The sequence below is a fragment of the Perna viridis genome, chromosome 1 (assembly GCF_037379345.1).
Source record: "Perna viridis isolate PV_CMFRI_1.1 ecotype Kerala chromosome 1, ASM3737934v1, whole genome shotgun sequence".
Lineage (NCBI taxonomy): Eukaryota > Metazoa > Mollusca > Bivalvia > Mytilida > Mytilidae > Perna > Perna viridis.
This window is the reverse complement of record NC_142445.1, coordinates 61,252,267-61,271,042: the sequence shown is the minus strand read 5'-3', so window position 1 is coordinate 61,271,042 and position 18,776 is coordinate 61,252,267. Positions and strand designations below refer to the sequence as shown.

The 18,776-nt window shown below is 32.4% G+C and overlaps 1 protein-coding gene across 38 annotated transcripts in view; it reads right to left on the bottom strand.

The window, feature by feature from the left end:
- LOC148629704 (uncharacterized) overlaps window positions 1-18,776 on the bottom strand; it is a 60,351-nt gene that overhangs the window by 7,510 nt on the left and 34,065 nt on the right. For 31 of the 38 annotated variants that reach the window (XM_088555589.1, XM_088555633.1, XM_088555597.1 and 28 more), the window contains 9 exons: window positions 9,703-9,842; window positions 8,832-8,967; window positions 8,384-8,413; window positions 8,007-8,042; window positions 5,291-5,896; window positions 3,774-3,904; window positions 3,236-3,304; window positions 1,047-1,206; window positions 508-602 (listed from right to left, as the gene is read on the bottom strand). In XM_088555589.1, the coding sequence (XP_088411715.1) occupies window positions 508-602; window positions 1,047-1,206; window positions 3,236-3,304; window positions 3,774-3,904; window positions 5,291-5,896; window positions 8,007-8,042; window positions 8,384-8,413; window positions 8,832-8,967; window positions 9,703-9,842 (1,403 nt within the window). Of the gene's footprint in view, window positions 1-507; window positions 603-1,046; window positions 1,207-3,235; window positions 3,305-3,773; window positions 3,905-5,290; window positions 5,897-8,006; window positions 8,043-8,383; window positions 8,414-8,831; window positions 8,968-9,702; window positions 9,843-13,540; window positions 13,700-16,042; window positions 16,684-18,776 lie in introns of those variants that run through there. The other 7 variants (XM_088555813.1, XM_088555823.1, XM_088555643.1 and 4 more) reach the window with 7 other exon arrangements.

Here is an 18,776-nt window from a genome sequence, read left to right as displayed (position 1 = left end):
ATTTATCTAGGTCGACGTTTTGTCTTGCAAGACAGTAAATATACAGACACCTATTTCATGTATTTAATGCATTTCATTTGTGGATATCAAATGAAATTATACAGGAAAAGTACAATTTAGTAGAAATAATTCAAAGTTAAGGTATATTTCAACAGAAACAAAAAATTGCGAAAATGACAGCTAATGCAGCTTTAAGTGAACTACAGCTGCCGTTCTATTTCTATTTATGATAGAATTACATAAGTTCTTTGTATTTTCTTCAAGGTTTAACTGTAAGGGAATCTGATTTCGTAGGATATGCATTTTGCTCATAATTTGCCTTTTCTAGTTATTTTTGTCTTCTTTTAGGATAACGCATCTGTCAATATGTTTTTATGGATCTTTTATGATTTTACAAGATAAATATGTACTTGATTTGCAAATTTAGAGAATTTAAGACAAAAATCCAATTGAACGAAGTAACTGTTTCTTTAGATTCTAACGCGCACTTCAGTTTTAATACATTACTTGTATTGTCCATTTGACTGTTGGAATTTCTGTAATATATGATCAACCAGACTTTCCTGTAAAGGTACTCTATTCTGGTACAGTACATGATTTATCTAAAAGAAATCAAATAATATTTACTGCGAAAACATCATTTGCTCTTCAACACTGAATATTCGGTTTGTTCCCATCACAAAAACAAACTTTTGTAACATCTGATACAAATCAAATGAGCCTTGCTACATACGTGTTGTTGGTTCTTATTTGTGGACATATACAGCGACGGAGTAAGGCCAAGAGAAAGGAAACCACAATTACAAAAAAGATAACAATCACTTTGTAAAATTATCTTTTTTGTTGGCAGAGCTTCGCTATATTCTGTGAATATTTTGAAAGAAATTATTGTTGGTAAATGTGCCAAACGTATAACACTCTTCAATTATAAATAATAAATGTTTTATTTCAACATCAATGAACTAATAAACTCTTTAATTGTATTTTAACAAAAGCTTTTACTGAAAAAAAGGCGACACGAGCAGTCATTCACGTTGCTACAATACCTGGGCTTTGGACAAGGTTTCCCGTTTGTTGTCCATAGATTGGAAATCTCTGTGAAGCTGTTCTATATCAAGGCGGTATCCTGATTCATTTAAAGCTTCATGCACCATTCTCAAGAGTTTGGCGGTTTCCTTTTCTTTAAACGGTTCTAGGTTCTGTATCCTATAATAAGCATGTTTTCAATATAATAATATCTATACATGTATAAGGTTTATGCTCTAAAGTTTGAAATTCTCATTTAATTGATAAATTTAAAAATGCTTACTAAGTCTATTGACATGATTGAACTGTATAAGAATGACGTATTATGTTATAACAGTACTATTTATAATTGAATATCATTTAACAGGAAACTATGACTTCAAGTATTCTATACATGTTTAATTATGCAAAATTGAAATTTAAAACGATTTTTTATCAGAAAAATTAAAGAAGTGAAATAGCTTTAATCAACGACACCAAAGTGAAGTAGTTTATGGATTTCAGGTCCAATGAACACAAAACATTCATTATTAGTTCACAGCAGCTAGCAGTCTAGAAGATTAGATAAAATGAAATGCTAAAAACAAATATTCAATCACATGGAGGTTACGAGTCCAAATTTTTTATTGTGTTGATAATTTTTATATTTTCTATTCATAAATAATTCACTTAAATGAAAATGTGCTCATATAAATCATTCTGTATATATTATTATAGTTACAGAGTATCTCAAGTAATGACAATGATTTTCATAAGTACATTTCCTTATTTGCTATTTCTTTCATCAAATGTACATGCTGCGCTTTATTTTTAAACTAATAACAGCTGAATGTGCTTTTTCATACAAGACAAATGGCAAGAAGAGAAAAAAAAGACATGATGAGTATTGGAAAAGAATAATAGAATAGCAGGGAAAAACAAATTGAATTCAATAAATTTGAATTACATTGCATAAGAAATAGAAAACGCAACAACAAGAGACAGGGAACTTTGGTGTTGATAAATAACACTTTTGGTGTTTCGCCATGGGGACAGGCCAACAACCACAATAAGCATACGACAGCAATATAAACCATTCAGTACGTCCACGCAAAATTTTCCGTTAACTTCACAAGTAAGCAATACATATTTGTTTAGTACATTTATCAACTTCTACAAAGCATGAAAATTAATAAATAATCATTTTTAACGAAAAAAAATATGATTTCCAAAATTTTATATCAAAAACCATCTTGTAAGTGTTTGGTTCATTGCTTACTTAGAAAGTGCAAGGTCCACTTTGCGATATTGTCACTTTCAGCAAGATAGGGGTAAACTGATTTCAAGCTTGTCCTTAGTAATAAACCTGCAGTACAACAATGTTCAAAAATGTTATTTTTAAATAAAACTCATTGAAACTATGGTAGATCTTTAAGAATCTCATTAAATTATAAAAATTGTGCAAAAAGTGCATAAATACTATGAGAAAAAGTGATTAAAAATAAGTAAGCTAACCCTCAATCGTCAAATTACTTTATCATTATTAATTTTGGCAAAAAGTGCAATTTGGAGAATTTGATATATGGGAGTGAACATTGATAATTAAGTATACTTCTTTCTAAAAAACCAGGCAGGGGTGATTCATCATATCATATGGAACTGTTCAAATACATTTGTTATGTCCTATAAACAACTTTTCGTAATTATGTTAATTTCCTCAGATCTGCTTTATATCGTGAAAATTTTTTTGACTAGATATATCGTAAAAATTTTGGCGGGAAGTTTTCTTGTGCTCTTTTGTAGTATAACATAACCAAATTCTAAGTGTTAATATATCCCCTGGGCAACTTTCATGTGCACTTTTATTTTTGAATAGTTTCTATGAGGCCTACTGAAGGATTTCCAATAAAAAAAATATTTGGGATCTCCTATATATCTTGAAATAATTTTCGCCTGGATATAGTGTAAAAAATCGGGTGGGAAATTTTCCCGTACTTTTTCTGCAGTAGAACATAACCAAAGTTTAAGTTAAAATATCTCCAGTAAACTACTTTTATTTTCACTTATATTTCCTTATATAGTTTCTATGTACAGGATTTGCAGTTTTAAAAAAATATGATTAAGAAATGCATGAATCACCCATTATATTACTCTACCTGGTTTTTAGGCAGAGTTGTACTTAAAGTGTGTTCAATAAAAAATGTGCATTGACAAGCCTGAATCAACTTACGAGGGATTCTGAGATGAGCTATAGTATTTAGAACTGGAATCACCGTACCTATCATCCTGTTTTCTAAACCTGAAATCATGAAAAGCATGTGATATTGTTTAAATGAAGGCAGATAATGGAACAGGAAAGACGGTAAAAGTTACCCAGTATTCTACCAGTTTTCCACAAGATACCTAAAACCTTAAATATTCGACTGGTCCTCTCGTGGATTTTATCTACTTACAATAGGAAAGTTCCGGTGTCGAATTTTCTTTTTCAATCTTTTAGATGACCACAGATTTTATGAAGCAAAAACAACATGTCTCTTTAAAGCAAACATTTACGGACTAACGCATTCTATATTTTGCTTTGATCTTAAGATAAATATATGTGTAATAACATTAAATAATATGTTTCAAGGCTATAAAGCATATCGTTAACAATAATAATAAAAAAGCATCATCATAACTGCGTTCTATAATCCAATATTAAAAAATTAAAACTGACGATTTAGGTATTTATCTCCCAGGTTTTTCTGTTGTGATTTTTTGTAACCTACCGATCTGGATGACTTCTCTGCATTGCAGCACTGAGGAATTTCAGTATTTCTTTGTAGTTGACCATTCCTGCTAGGTTTGGATCACGGAACATTGAGGCAACAAGTCGCAAGGTATCTAGAGCAGGTGCAGCCTAATGGTAAGGAAACGTAATAATCAGAGGTAATCATTCGAACAGTTCGGAAGACAAAACCATAATTAACAGAAAGGAAACAAAGAATTGGACTATAACTAGAAACATGGATTTCGGTAAGGTAAGCAGCTTCATCTCGAAAAAAGCGCTGAGTTATTCATGTTAAGTTCATGTGTTTTAAAGCCATGTTTCAACCCTTAAAAATTTGGATCGTTTGATTGATTGGTTGTGGTTTAAAGTTATTACTGATATTTCAGGACGGGAACGTTTGATCAATCGAATTGACTTTTCAGGACGAAAACGTTTGATCAATCGAACCGACTTTTCATTGTACTTATCTGCTGAGTCTCACAGAAACAATTGTCTGCAGGTAGGCATATTTTGATAACTTATATAACAATATAACAATTTAGCTTTAAAAGAGCATCGAAATATAGACAAATGAAAGTAATGTAAAACAACACAAAGAATGTATGAACAACAGTTAGCACCATGGGTGAGAAAGCAAAATATATGTAAGGGTGTTATATGTCCTTGGAAACATTTTTAAACAAATAAGTCGAGAACTAAATAGGCGACCTATTTTATCTATCTTTACTACAAAGGTTCGTTTACTTTAATTAGTATTGGATATATCGTCAATTTACAAATTTAGTATCACGTATTGATATAATTAAATGTTGTGTCCTAGTATGTGTACTGTTAAATTTGTGAGCGAGACTTGCTCATGAATTACTAATAAATTCTGTAATACATAAAACATGCTGACAAGTATTTATAGTGACTACGAGGAATGAGACTTTGCTCATGACTACGTTGAATGGCCAAATACTAAATGCTTCGTATACCCTGGACTCGACTTCTTATGAGCAACACGGCGGGCGTTTCTAGAAAAGCAGAGGATGCTTACCATACCGGTGCACCTGGTCCGTACTCTCAGTTTTTAGAGGAGTCAGAGTTGCTCATTTACTTTTGTTACTTTGTATGTATTATTTTGGTCAATTCATGTTCTTTGTTGTGTGTGTATGTTTTCCATGTCTGGTCTTTGTCCCTGGATTACATTCATTTGATTTCCGCTGGAATCTTGATTCCCTTGATTACTCTCTTAATTAGAACTTTCTTTATGTGAGATGTGCTGATACATTTTAATCTAATCAGAAAATAAACAAAATGAATCAAATTTCAAAAGCATATATTTTGTTATGTATTAAGAAATAGTGCTTATCTGTATAAAACCAAGTGTATGGAACAAAAGGTTTAAAAGGTAGGCAGACACGGATGCATTTTACTACAGTCTTAATCAAACATAAATTGAAAAAAAAACAAGTCAGCTTTTCATTTAATTTGACTAATTCAAAAGTGTTTGAATAAAAAGAATCAACTTACGTTTTGAGACATAAGAGCTTGTTCCAACCTATTCAAAGAACACCAGTCCATAAACTGTCTATCATACTTTGTGGCTTCTATATAGGCATTTTCTAAGTTAGCTGGGGATATATGACTTAGTTCTTTCCCAATAACATCCATGAGCAAATCTTCATCAGCTGCTGAGAAGGTAACAGGGTCTGATGGCAGCTTGTATGAGTCATATCGTTCTGTTGGTAGATACCTTTGCAGCAAAAATTCCCGTGGACCATCGGTTTCTGGTTTTCTGTTATTATCCCCGCCATCGCTGTAGGCTTTTCTTGGTGCCTGAAAATGTTCATTTGATTGGAAATTCATCTTGAAATTGTTTTCCGAGTGATATCCGTTTTGTGGACGGTCACTAAGGGGTCTTCCGTCGTGGTACTGATTTTTATACTCTGTCTCGTCCTGTAGTCTTGGTGAAACTCCTCTTTGTACCCACGGTTCACTCTCAAACACTGTTGACATCTGATTCTTGCTCCTATTAGCTCGGATAGGAGGTAGATTTTTGTATGGCGAGAGTGTCTTTGAGTCGGGTCTTGGTCTGTTATATGTTGGTGGTTTATGGAGATTTGAAGAAAAACTATCCTGAAATGAGACATTTGTACCAAAAAAAATCACTATATAGATCGAATATCCTTTTTCCAATCTCCGATCGTTATAAAGGTTTAGATCTGCATTTAACAATTGGTTGAACAGCATGTATCGTATCACAAGCATATTTCGTTGAAATGCAAAATATCAAAAAAGTCAATAAGATACATGTGGAAAATCTAGTTAATCAAACTCTCAGTTTACTGTTACTTAAGTAATGAAGAAGGAGTCATTATAAGTATGTCGACATGTTATAGAGAACCCAAAAATAATTACACTTTCCAATATGAATAACAGTGTAGTATAGTACCGTAAAATCTATTGGTATAACACTAAATGTTACTAATACACAAACAAGAAAAATAAAATCACTTTTGTTTCTTCTTCTTTTGTTAAACACTGTCTGTAAAGAATAAAGACAGAAAGTGCAATATACATGTTATTAAAAAATGTTGTTTTTTTAAAATTAGAAGATAGAAAATAAATAGTGGAAAATATTTTATTACTCACAGAGAACTGTAATGGCCGATATAGTCTCTAAAGAAAACAGATTGTCGGTGTCAAGAAAGCAGGTACCGTTATAGAGGCTCCCTTTGGGAGTTTTGAAAAATGGGACAAATAACGAGTGTGTTATAACTGCGAAAAAGGTACTTAATTGTATTAACTACTGGGGAAAGGATTTATAGTTCTAACTAAAGTTTTTACAGAATTAATATTTTTTTATAATCGAAAAGCGACTAACTAATTCCCCTTCTCTTATTTACTCAGATATAGTTTTTAATTTGAAAACCAGGTTCGTAACAGTAAATTTTTAAAAGTCAATGGTCCATGAAAAAACAATGAATGTAAATAGAAACATTAGGATTTTAAAGAAAGTTAAAACTGTTATTTTAAGTTTCGTTCCAGATTAGAAGATAATATCAAATAACACACCGTTTTAAATTCCTTTGAATGCGGAATTATCATGCAGTTAATCTGAAATACAAACACACACGGGCGACAACATTAATAGACCACCTTACTTCGAACATACATTATTTACAAGACCAATTGTCAGCTTTAGGGGAAAATTACATGGATTAAAGGAAACCACAGCAAGTCTGATGTTCATAACACAAAAATAAAAAAGGAACGGAGAAAAGAATAGATAAACAACTTAAATAAACTAAGAAACCAAACACGGAACTAGATGTAAAAGGGAATTCCGGGTGCAAACAAAATAATTCAAAAAGAACCCTTATCAAGTGGATGATAAACGTCATTTGCCTTCACAGAAACATCTACCAATCATGTCCGGTACTGTACAAAATTCTAGAACCAATATATGTTTATTCAAATGATTAACAGTGTTGTAGAACAAAAAAAAACCTATAATACCAAAAAAGGTTCTCAGAAGACCTATAATACCAAAAAAGGTCATCAGAAGACCTATAATACCAAACAAGGTCCTCAGAAGACCTATACTACCAAACAAAGGTCCTCAGAAGACCTATAATACCAAACAATGTCCTCAGAAGACCTATAATACCAAATAAGGTCCTCAGAAGACCTATAATACCAAAGAAAGGTCCTCAGAAGACCTATACTACCAAACAAGGTCCTCAGAAGAACGCTAGACCATTTATAGCATAATGAATGCAAATGATGTCATCTTTCTATAGCTAATGAAAAATAAAAACAGAATATCAAAACGCAGGAGAAGGGAAGTCCCTTAACAACCAACAGTAACACTTTATCGCAACGATAGACAGCTAGTCATCGCCTTTGTAACCTATATTTGTCCTAGGTAATCCAGGCCAGTAGTACAGTATTAGAAGTAGATGCCGAAGTGACTTCTATATAAAACATTCAAAATTATGCAGTAAACGATTTTATGGAGACTTGAATATGAAAACAAGATCAAGGTTTTAACAAATAAAAATGCGATATTCATTCGTTAATATACTAGTAAACAAATAGTCTATACATAGTCTACATCATTAATAAAATAAATCTAATTTCGTTAGAAATTTTGAAATGAGCATACATGCTTTTTGGAAATGAAAATTTGAAACTTAGTCACGTTACAGGTATTTCATGCAATTTTAATGTCTTTTATACATACCACATTTTGTCTAAAAAACTGCAGAGCCTTCTGTCTCTGATATGTATAATATTGTGAAATAGTGTGAATGTATAAATCATGTTGATCACATATGACTGCAATTATATGATATGATGAATGAATATGCATTAAAATTACAAATGACTACAAACGATCACCGTTTATCGCAGCAAATCTGCCATCATTGTATTATTTGCTACAGAACACCAATTAATTCAAAATTATCTATATCTTTTTGGATATCATTTGTTTTTTGTTCATAATGTGGCAAATTTGCATTTAAGAAAAAAATCACTCAAAATCCAAAAGCATACAGGAATTCAACAGTGTGTATGACTAAGAGAAAGTGCACTATACTAGACAAATCGTTTTCATACCTCTCCGTATTCTATGTTATTCGATGATGGCTAATGAAATATAAAATGAGTAATAGATAGGGAAAAGTCAGTGACAAAGATGATCCAGATTAATCGTGAATCGATGTTTGTTGTTAAGTAAAACGGAAGCTAACTATGTCAACGTTTGGAGTAATTCGGGCCTTGCATTTAGTATAATTTTCGAAATAAAATTTGGTTGGACCTTCTTCACATGATTTAACTATAAGTTATTTACATCCATGAATGTTCATGCTTTCATACTATTATTCCTTAAAACATTTGAAAAAAAAAATATCAATATAATTATCCTTTGATAGGATATTAGATGATGGAATTCATACTATTATAAACCAAACAAAGGTAAACCATGACTTTAATTTCCAAGAAACTCACTCCATATATCGTATTCATGTTACTCATAGACTAACAAGACTCATTTTATACTTACTCTTTGAGCGCTATAATATCCTTTTGTTCCCTCTGCTAGAAGTCGAGGATCTACTTTGGTTGGGTTTTCTGCTATGGATTGTACAGGAGGCACACGAGGCCCATATGACTCTGGTGGGTTTTCTGTACCGTTGGCTCTAAATCACACGACAAACTAAGTAAATTGACTTGACCTTTGGCAGTATTTGTTCAATATAGTAGTTAAAGAGGCTTAGCATAAAACTCCAGAGATTAAAAAGGTAAAGAACTATTTTAAAATGCAAGGATATTTTAAATTTTCAATCTATACTGGATAAAACTGGAAATCTGTACTACCTCAACAACGAAGGTGAATGAAAATTTGCAATCACTCTGTTTATTTAGGTATTAAAGTAAATAACAAAATATGCTCAAATTTGAACGGAATTAAGGATACCAGTTTTTTACAGGTTTGTTTACTAAACATATCAAAACACGTAAACAACGGATATGGAAATCAATTAGGAATTAGTCATTGTTCAATCGACTAATTTTAACATTATTCTGCCCCACAAATACAAGATCACATACACTGTACAATTCAGAGTTGTAATACCAAAATCACGGTATGGCGGGAGTATATAGCACATATTTTTTGGTACTATGCAAGTCATACCAGCCGCAAAGCCACTTCATTTAAACATTTTCCCGCTACAATCGCTTGACTAGTAATACGAGTATAGTAGAAGAAAATTGCAGATTTCAAACTGAAATCAGGACTCTCCACTTTTATCACAATCTGCGGTCTTAAATGTTGAGATCACTCGGCTACCTTTTGTCTGTAATGTCTTGGTTTTTCGCTTCGTTTATATATTTGTACTTTTATTAGAGTTTACTTGGCAAACGAGACTTACCGTAATTTTGTAATATGAGGTTTCCAGTGACTGGAAACAAGCTTCCATTCCATTTCCGGTGTGAAGTTTGTACCAAATGGCGAGGTAATATTGACATTGTAGTTTGGTGCCTTACTGAAGTCATATTCCATACGCTCACTCTGAAAAAAAAGAAGTAAAAGTTTTTCAATACATTTTCAATATTTTAAGATCATTACTAAGATCGCACTTACCGTAAAGTAAGGATGCATCAGTATTGTGGTAGGATTTTGTCAGACAAGAATATCAAACAAAGTCTTATATAGTGAATGTTATCTGTTTTAATGTTTTAAATATTAAGATACTTCATTTGTATTTAGGTTGAAGTAAATGGGTATAGGGAATAAAGAGAGAGAGAGGGGAAAGAAATGAATGGACGATAAGGAAGTCGTCTAAGGTTATACAACTATCTTAAATCATTATTTAATGTAGTGTCATATACTTTATTCAGTATAGTTGCCTTTTACATGTACAGACGAATATCTCATCGAAACTAAAAGTATATACATCGATGGTGCAATAATTTTCACAACAAACCAAATATTTGCAAACAGTCTTTTTCGGTGAAGTAAAGCTCAGGTTTGGATTTCCTCCAAATTTTAACGGTAAAGGTCGAGGTTTTAAACATGGTAGTTATTCAGTAGTTGCCAGTAGAGATATTGTTGATCCATATCATACTGTACAATACTGGAATAAATATTTTAAATGCGCCTTGATTTAAATCCAATTGTAACCTGTTCAATTTACATACCTTTAAAGATTAATTTCATAAAATTAACCCATTAATACCTACATATAAAAATAGAATTTATTGTTGACATGACATTGATTTTTTTTTTTATAAATATGACTTATATTTAGAATTTCATTATAATGAGATTGTTATTAATGGTTGAATTACAGTTAAATTTTGGAGACGTCAGATTCTACACCATGATGACATCTTTTGTACTATGGATAAAAATGGGTTTTTTTTATGTTAGATATGGCAAGATTGTTTACAAAAGATTATTGATAATTGGCTTTACAGAGAAAAGTAACTTCAATCGTATATCGGAGAGTAGTCAGACTTTATGAGGATCAAAATAATTCATGTAGTTGAAACATGAAGTTAATATGAATAAGACAGTTTTCTGCTGTAATATGTAAAAAACCTTGAGTACTCAGATATTGCGATAAAAAATAAATTAAGAAAGTAGGCTTTCTTTAAAAGAATAATCTGCACATGAACTTCACATGAATAAAGCAAATTAAAACAAGGATTTCTACAACATATGCATAATCAGAAAGCACTAAGGAAGTAAGATAAAGATCATATAATTTCAAATTTAGATACAATGACAGCATCGTTACATGGTAAATGTTAGCAGCTTGTGCTTCATAGAAGATGTTTAGAATTCGTATAGACCCTTGAAAGACCTTGGAAGACCTCACTTTGCTTTATCCTGTTGAAGGAAGTGGTTAAAGGTTTCTACCTGAAAATTATTTCATCGAGCATATATAGCTCAAAACGCACAAAAAACTGAAGTCGAACTAATATTATGGTTGTCCACCACAGTCTTCGGTTAAGACGGTATATTGTGTCTCCTTTATATTGACAGGTTTCAGTTTTAATTGCGATTCAATAAATCTTGTTTAAATGTAACAAGCTTTCAGTATAAATCGAGTTACTAATGTACATGCTTTCAGTATAACTAGAGTTTAATTTGGATATGATTCCATTATTCGGTTCAATATGGATTCAAGTATAATCTTAATCAAAGATACCATAAGACAGGTTTCAAAGATAGTCAAGGTTTGGTTTCAACAGGTTATCATTGTACTAAGATTCAAAGTTTGGTTTCAACAGATTATCATTGTAATAAGATTCAAAGTTTGGTTTCAACAGGTTATCATTGTAATAAGAGACACAAGGTTTGGTTTCAACAGGTTATCATTGTAATAAGAGACACGGTTTGGTTTCAACAGGTTATCATTGTAATAAGAGACAAGGTTTGGTTTCAACAAGTTATCATTGTAATAAGAGACACGGTTTGTTTTCAACAGGTTATCATTGTAATAAGAGACAAGGTTTGGTTTCAACAGGTTATCATTGTAATAAGAGACACGGTTTGTTTTCAACAGGTTATCATTGTAATAAGAGACAACGTTTGGTTTCAACAAGTTATCATTGTAATAAGAGCCAATGTTTGGTTAAAACAGGGTATCATTGTAATAAGATTCAAGGTTTGGTTTCAACAGGTTATCATTGTCATAAGAGACAATGTTTGGTTAAAATAGGGTATTATTGTAATAAGAGACAAAGTTTGGTTTCAACAGGTTATCATTGTAAATAAGAGTTTAGTTAGAAACGGTTTGAATATAATAACTTTTAATGGATGTTTTTGACATATTGGTCGTTGATTGATTGATTATTGGGGTTGAACGCCCGAGCAGCAATATTTCAGCTATATTCAGGCGATGAACATGAAAATAATGATTAAATCAACATGAAATGACGATGATATGAAAAGGGGATGTGACACAAGGACAACAGGGTCGACAAATTTAGATTGCCACTAGAAAAAGGGAGGGATGGGCAAGGTCGGTTAATTAAGCATCCTGTGGCGGAGCGCAAAGGTTCCTACTCCTATCGAATACCACAGCAGGGTTCTTTAACGTGCAAGGAACGTGGCATCTTTCCCGACACGGTGCACCACTATGGTCTGCGGTCAAGCCTTCCGTACTACAACCTGACAACCCAAACATGTAACACGCCAGGGGTACACCATTCCACCACCCGGGGTACACAACCAATCTGCTCTAGCGCCTAGCCCCCGGCTAGGTTTCTGAGCACTATTTAGTCGCCTTTCGGGGAAACAGTATAAAAATTTGAATATAACAATTATTCCTTAGTGGTCATAACAAAATGTAAACATTGTCATGAGAATTTTCATATCGGAACATTAAAACTTAAAACAAACCTTCAAAATAACCACAAAGAAGGTCCAGAATAATATTTGAAACTTGGACCAATGTTTTGAGTAAGACCAGTAACTAGGTCAGATGGAAGCGTGAGCAAACATACCAGAACTAAACCTATCTCAAACACTCGACCAGACCATCAGAACGATCATTTCCATAGGTAATGTGTTTACAATAAACGCCTGCATAACGATTTATCGTTAGAATAAGTCCTCTGGTAAATATTTACTAAACAAGCATTTTATTTGATATATGACAAAACCATGCTTAGCAACGAACGATCAAATACCGATTTACTGAAAGAAAGACTACCTACGAACTACTTATAGACATACATTTACAAACATTTCAAGAGACAGTTTTCTCTACTAATTAGATTCCTTTATACATAATGTGTTTAACAGATATAAAGTGATCTTGACCTCAATCAGTTAGTGCTTACAAATTTTACGTAACATTAAAAAAATGTTCGGAAGAAATGTTTTAATTTGAATACATAGAGTTCTACAGAGGAATTCATTTAAGACGAGTTTTGACTTCATGATTAAAAACGACAAATTTATAAATACCACTTAAAGAACAAGGATATAGAACCAAAATCTATAGCGAGATAAGCTTATAGACATCATTCTCAATGCACTATCAACATGCATCTTCCATCCTTAATTAAAAAATAGCACATTAGTGAAGTTTGGTCATATTGTGCCGGAATGTGTGGGTAATTGATGACTTGACATTTATACACGGACTTTAGGTTGGTTGCTTTTAAAATTTCTAGTGAATTTTGTACAAAAAAATTCTGCAAACCTACGAAAATTTCCAAGCTTGAGTAAACAAATAATCTGCGCATACTTACTTTGTTTTTGCTTGTCATGTTCTTCTTATCCAGAGAAGATGTCTCACCATATTCAGTATTGAGCACTTTATTTGACATAATTGGCATGTAAGCAGTAAACAGGTACTCACAGAACTATAATGTGGGCCCTTTACTTAATGCATTAACTCCTGTTTATATTTCTCGATGATAATTTTTAATGAACAGAATGTATACAAAGGATATCATCTTCGATTTGTTATACTCTATGTCAGAGAACAAATAAAGGGTATTTGGCATTTAATTGTGGACAATAAAAAGCGTGTTCAATGTCAGTATACTGTTGGTGCTCTTTGTTGAAAATAACAAATCAAACAATCTAACAACATCAATAAATGTTTATTTCGGTGTAAAATTACAACTCAAAACAGAGAATGTTATGTATATATATTTAACTAATTAGAATTAAGAATACAGTTCTTTAGCTATACTATACACAGTAACTAAGCAAAATTTGTGTGCTTGTTTAACCTTACGTTTCGGGGATATCATTTTATACTTTTGCATTGTCATAATGCACATACTTTAATTATTAATATTGTAGACTATTGTATACATACTTGTAACAGCACTGTTGAGAGTAAACTATAGAAGTCGGAATGTTTAAAGTTAAACTTAACTTTAAGAAGCACGATTTAGTGGGTCAAATGGTGGATATTGTTTTTAATCCACCTAACACCAAGGAACATACATGTGTTAAGCACCGTGTGTACATAAAATTGAGATCAGGAGTAACAATCATAAAGCTGATGATGAAGTTTTTATATTTGCTTTCAATCAAACGAGTGATGTGTTGATTGTGAATTAGCTTACATACAATGTAATTAGATTTTACAAATATTCGTTTATGATCTTCAAGCAATTCTGCTTTCTTTCACATTCTGGACTGAAGTATTCCTTATTGATTTTCATCTTCAAATAAAAGTTTGCACTTTGAATTTTGCTACCTGGAAACAATTTCCAATCTCTCTTGCCGCCTTCCTGTTTCAAAACCAATTAAAAGTGCAAGTCTACCTGTTCTTTCAATTAAAATACCAATGAAGTGAAAGAAAACAAAGTTATGAAGAAAAACGTAAAGTAGGAAATTTAAGACAGGGAGTACATATTGCAGTATTCCAAGGCGCCTACTAACATAAAAAAAAGTGTTGCAACAGAAAAAAACTTTGTTTATCATTCACGATTCACAGTAAGAAAGACTTCAGAGTCGACGGAACACACGAACACCAACTAAGTCTAAAGGTAATATACAATCATAAACCTATCCATTCAACAACTACTGAATACGTTTCTTGAGCGGGAGATAAGTGATAGACCACTTCATACACGAAATTATGATTTACTCTTAGAAGCATGCTTCAGACTAGAAGATATAAAATAATTTACATTAGCAAGTTAACTGGTGCATGTTTTTGTCTTCCCTCAAAAGAAATCTCTCACAAAAATTCAATGGCAAAAGAAGATGCCTATAAATTCTTTATCAATGAGGGATATGCCAAATTCCAGTCTTCTAGTATATCAAGACACTAACCGGAAGTAAAAAAAAATGAAACATAGATACGCAGAGGAACGTGCTTTGATTTAGTTAGCAGTATAGGTCTCTGCACTTCACCAATCTTTATCCACACAACTGATATAGTCTTAAAAACTTAGATATACAACTTTATTGAGATTTGGTTGAAAATAAACCAGAGTTCTTATCAATGGAAAGTTGAGAATCAACATTAGAATATTCGGAAGGGTTCAATATTACCTTTTGCATTCGTGTAATAGTAATAAAATATTGGTCGTTATTATGCGACTGTACTCAAAAGGTTCAAAATACCAAGGCGTAAATCTTGTTTTATTGAAAAGAGAAATTTCAATTTTATTAGTTTAAGCCTCGCCAAATCCGTCGAATTGTGTTGCGTACTTAGACAAATACCGATGAGAAAGATAAATAGCCAATATGAAATAAAGAAAACTAAAGTCTTGACAAAACTTTGTTGGGGCTTAAAACTTGTAATGGAAAGAAATTTATTTTATGACATTGGCATTTTCAATGTCATACTTTAAACATACAAACTTGAACAGTATCAGTTTAAGGAGAGAAATTTACGCACTTCAATATGAAAATGATGACTACATTTTATGTATCGGGCATATTTCGGGATAGTCCAAATAATTATGCCGTCCGGGAGGCTGCGAACGCAATGATTATCTGGACTTCTTATATGGCAAACCAAACAATTTAATAAGATATTATACATTGTTTATGTGATTACGAATGTTTTGCATCCCCTGACTTCTCCAAGTTAATGTGATTTTTTACCCCTATCCGATTTAACATGCAATACAGTTCTTCTTGTCTACAAATTTCTAGATAAGGTTAAGAATGTTCGATAAGTAAATTGTTTAAGGAACCCATTTAAGGCACTACCAGATTTTAAATTTTAAGGAATTGAAGATAAAGATTATCATCTGTAAGAGTAAAGTAAATTTACATACTTGAGGTCTTTTTGGTTGGTTTGTTATAGATGAGGGCCTTTTCCATGTTTTCTTCTCGGATGGAAGTTGATCCGTAGGCCAAACCCATGCCATGATGGTGAATATCTATCCAATGATCTTAAATCCGTGCAAATATACTTAGAAATATTTATATACACATTAGCGCCCCTTTTACAAATGTACAAACAAAAGGATCTTTTCACAGATCACAGACTTTCAAAGAGAATTTACTATCACTAAAATCTTATGTTTCAAAGAGTTCTTTTCAATGCTACGGGTAATCGCGTCTTTCTTAATGCAGATCAGTGTTATCCACAGAAAGCAAATACTCTTGACAGCTTGTAAAAGTAGAAAAAAATTAGGTCCTGTCAACTGCTAGATACACAGATGTCGTGGAAAAGGCAGTGTTTGTCCTTGTCTTAATAGAGGATTAAATTTTTGATTGATTTAGATATCATTCGCAAACAATCTTTGCCATCGAATAGTTCCTTTTGAGACCAATATGTACATTGAATATGTAATATTGATATCCTTATCGTATCTAAGAGCGATATGAAATCCTCAATTAAACGGTGGGTCCTATTTATTCGGAGTTGAAAAGCTACTTCGTATTTTGTAAGGTGCAATCACTTCACGTATATATTGTATACAACCTGCTCGAACATTTAATATAATTTATACCTGTATGAAAGGCATGGATCAATTTTCTCTATTTTCGATTCTCTCTATTGTTTCTCATGACAGAGTAATTATACATTTCTATTTGTTAAACAGTTGACCTTTAAAACAAAGTGTGAACTGTGGGAGTTATATTGTGGCAGACATAATATATTCTAATGACTACATCTATTGAATGTAACTTAAGAAAGCTAAAAGAATTTGTATTCTTGTTGAAACATGGATTTATTTTACGACGACAGTATCGTCTTTAGAATTGTATATTTTCAATGGGTAATTTTCATGCAATTCATGGAAAAGAAAACGGTAAAAATAATTTAAAAATAAAACTATCAAAGCAATAGACATTACCTGCTGATATTTCCAGATGTCTGTATTAGACATGTACGCATTGAAAAATACAAGTTAAGAAACCCTAAAACGGGATCAACGTATTGGATCTTTAAGGAGGATAACGACCGTCTCAATTTATCAATGAAGTTAATTTGTAGTATTTGTCAATCTAACGGTAGCTTCAGTGTATATCAATGACGAATACTTTCTGTAAGAAAAAAATCACGACCATTTTGTGTTCAAAATTGTATCGGTATACTGTCTGTATCCACACCATATATTAAGTTTCCATTTCCTACACCACCCAGTATTAATTCATCTTCACATGATGGGTTAATGGTCACATGGTGGGTTAATGGTCACAAGATGGGTTAATGGACCTCGTCATTATTGTTGCATTGGTGGTGCATTTATACATAAACACACTTCTTACACATAGTTACACCTATAGTTTGACTATGGTAGCAAAGATAATTTATAGTTCATCAATTGTACCAGCTGTAAGTACTTGTTTGTTAAAAGATGCCAGGATTGATTTGTGAAAGAAAAAAGAGAGGGAAGTGGAAACAACGATTGTGTAAAAGGTATAACAATCCAACCAGACTGCAAAAATTCATAGGCTTTAAATGAACAGTTCAAAAATACTCAAACCCGGAGTCTGCCTTCGACTGGCCCCTGAAACAATTTTACTTGTATATCTTTTGCAGGCCTTATAATATGGATCATTTCAGCAATTGAAAGAATGTGGCTAAACAAAGTTTGGTTCAAATTGGTCAAGTAGTGTCATAGGAGAAGATTTTTTGAAAGAAATAACATCAAAAATAGCAAAAAAAAAAGTAAAAAGGGGCAATAACTCCACATGGCTTAACTAATTAAAACGGAAATTGGACCACAGATATATCTCATCAAGCTGAAATGTTCTATCCGGTCTGAATTTGGCTTAACCTAAAGGTTTTGGAGATATCTGCGAAAAACTACTGTGTGACCCCTATGTTCTATTTTAGTAACGGCGGCCATGTTTTTCGACAGATCAAAAATCCCTATGTCAGTTCTATGCAGGATACCCAAGGAACACTCATACCAAGTTCGGTTCCAATTGGTCAAGTAGTGTCAGAGGGAAGAGTTCTGAAAAATTGTTGACTTCGACGATGACGGACGACGATAGATGCAAAGTGATGGCAATAGCTAACATGGCCTAAGGCCAGGTGAGCTTAAAAGGCCTACACACAACACAAATTGTGTAATAGGAATTTTTAAAGCCTTTCCAATGTTCGTTATGAAATATGACATCTTTGAATGTAGTACGGGGGACAACCCATTTTCTATTTTCGAACTTTAAAGATTTTTGTGATTCGCTGACACAAGTCAGCATTAACAGTTTCATGAATCGTACCACAGACATGCAAATTTTAATACAGCGGAAAGTTCATGTATTTGTCTTCGTATATCTTCAAAGAGACAAGTCATGCAAAGGTAATGTTATTACATAACTTAAAAGTAAAATACGAGTTTAAGCGGAATGAGACAAGAGTTGTGTAATCCATTTGATGCACAGTTTTAAATTGGGATCAAGATAGAAATAAAACGTCCCGTGACTCACAAATGAATTATGAGAATTGCATTACAAATGAATTCATCACTACGAATATTATGAATCGACAATATAAAAACCTATGTTTATTCAAAAACCCTATATATTTTGTTAACAAATTTGAATCATTAT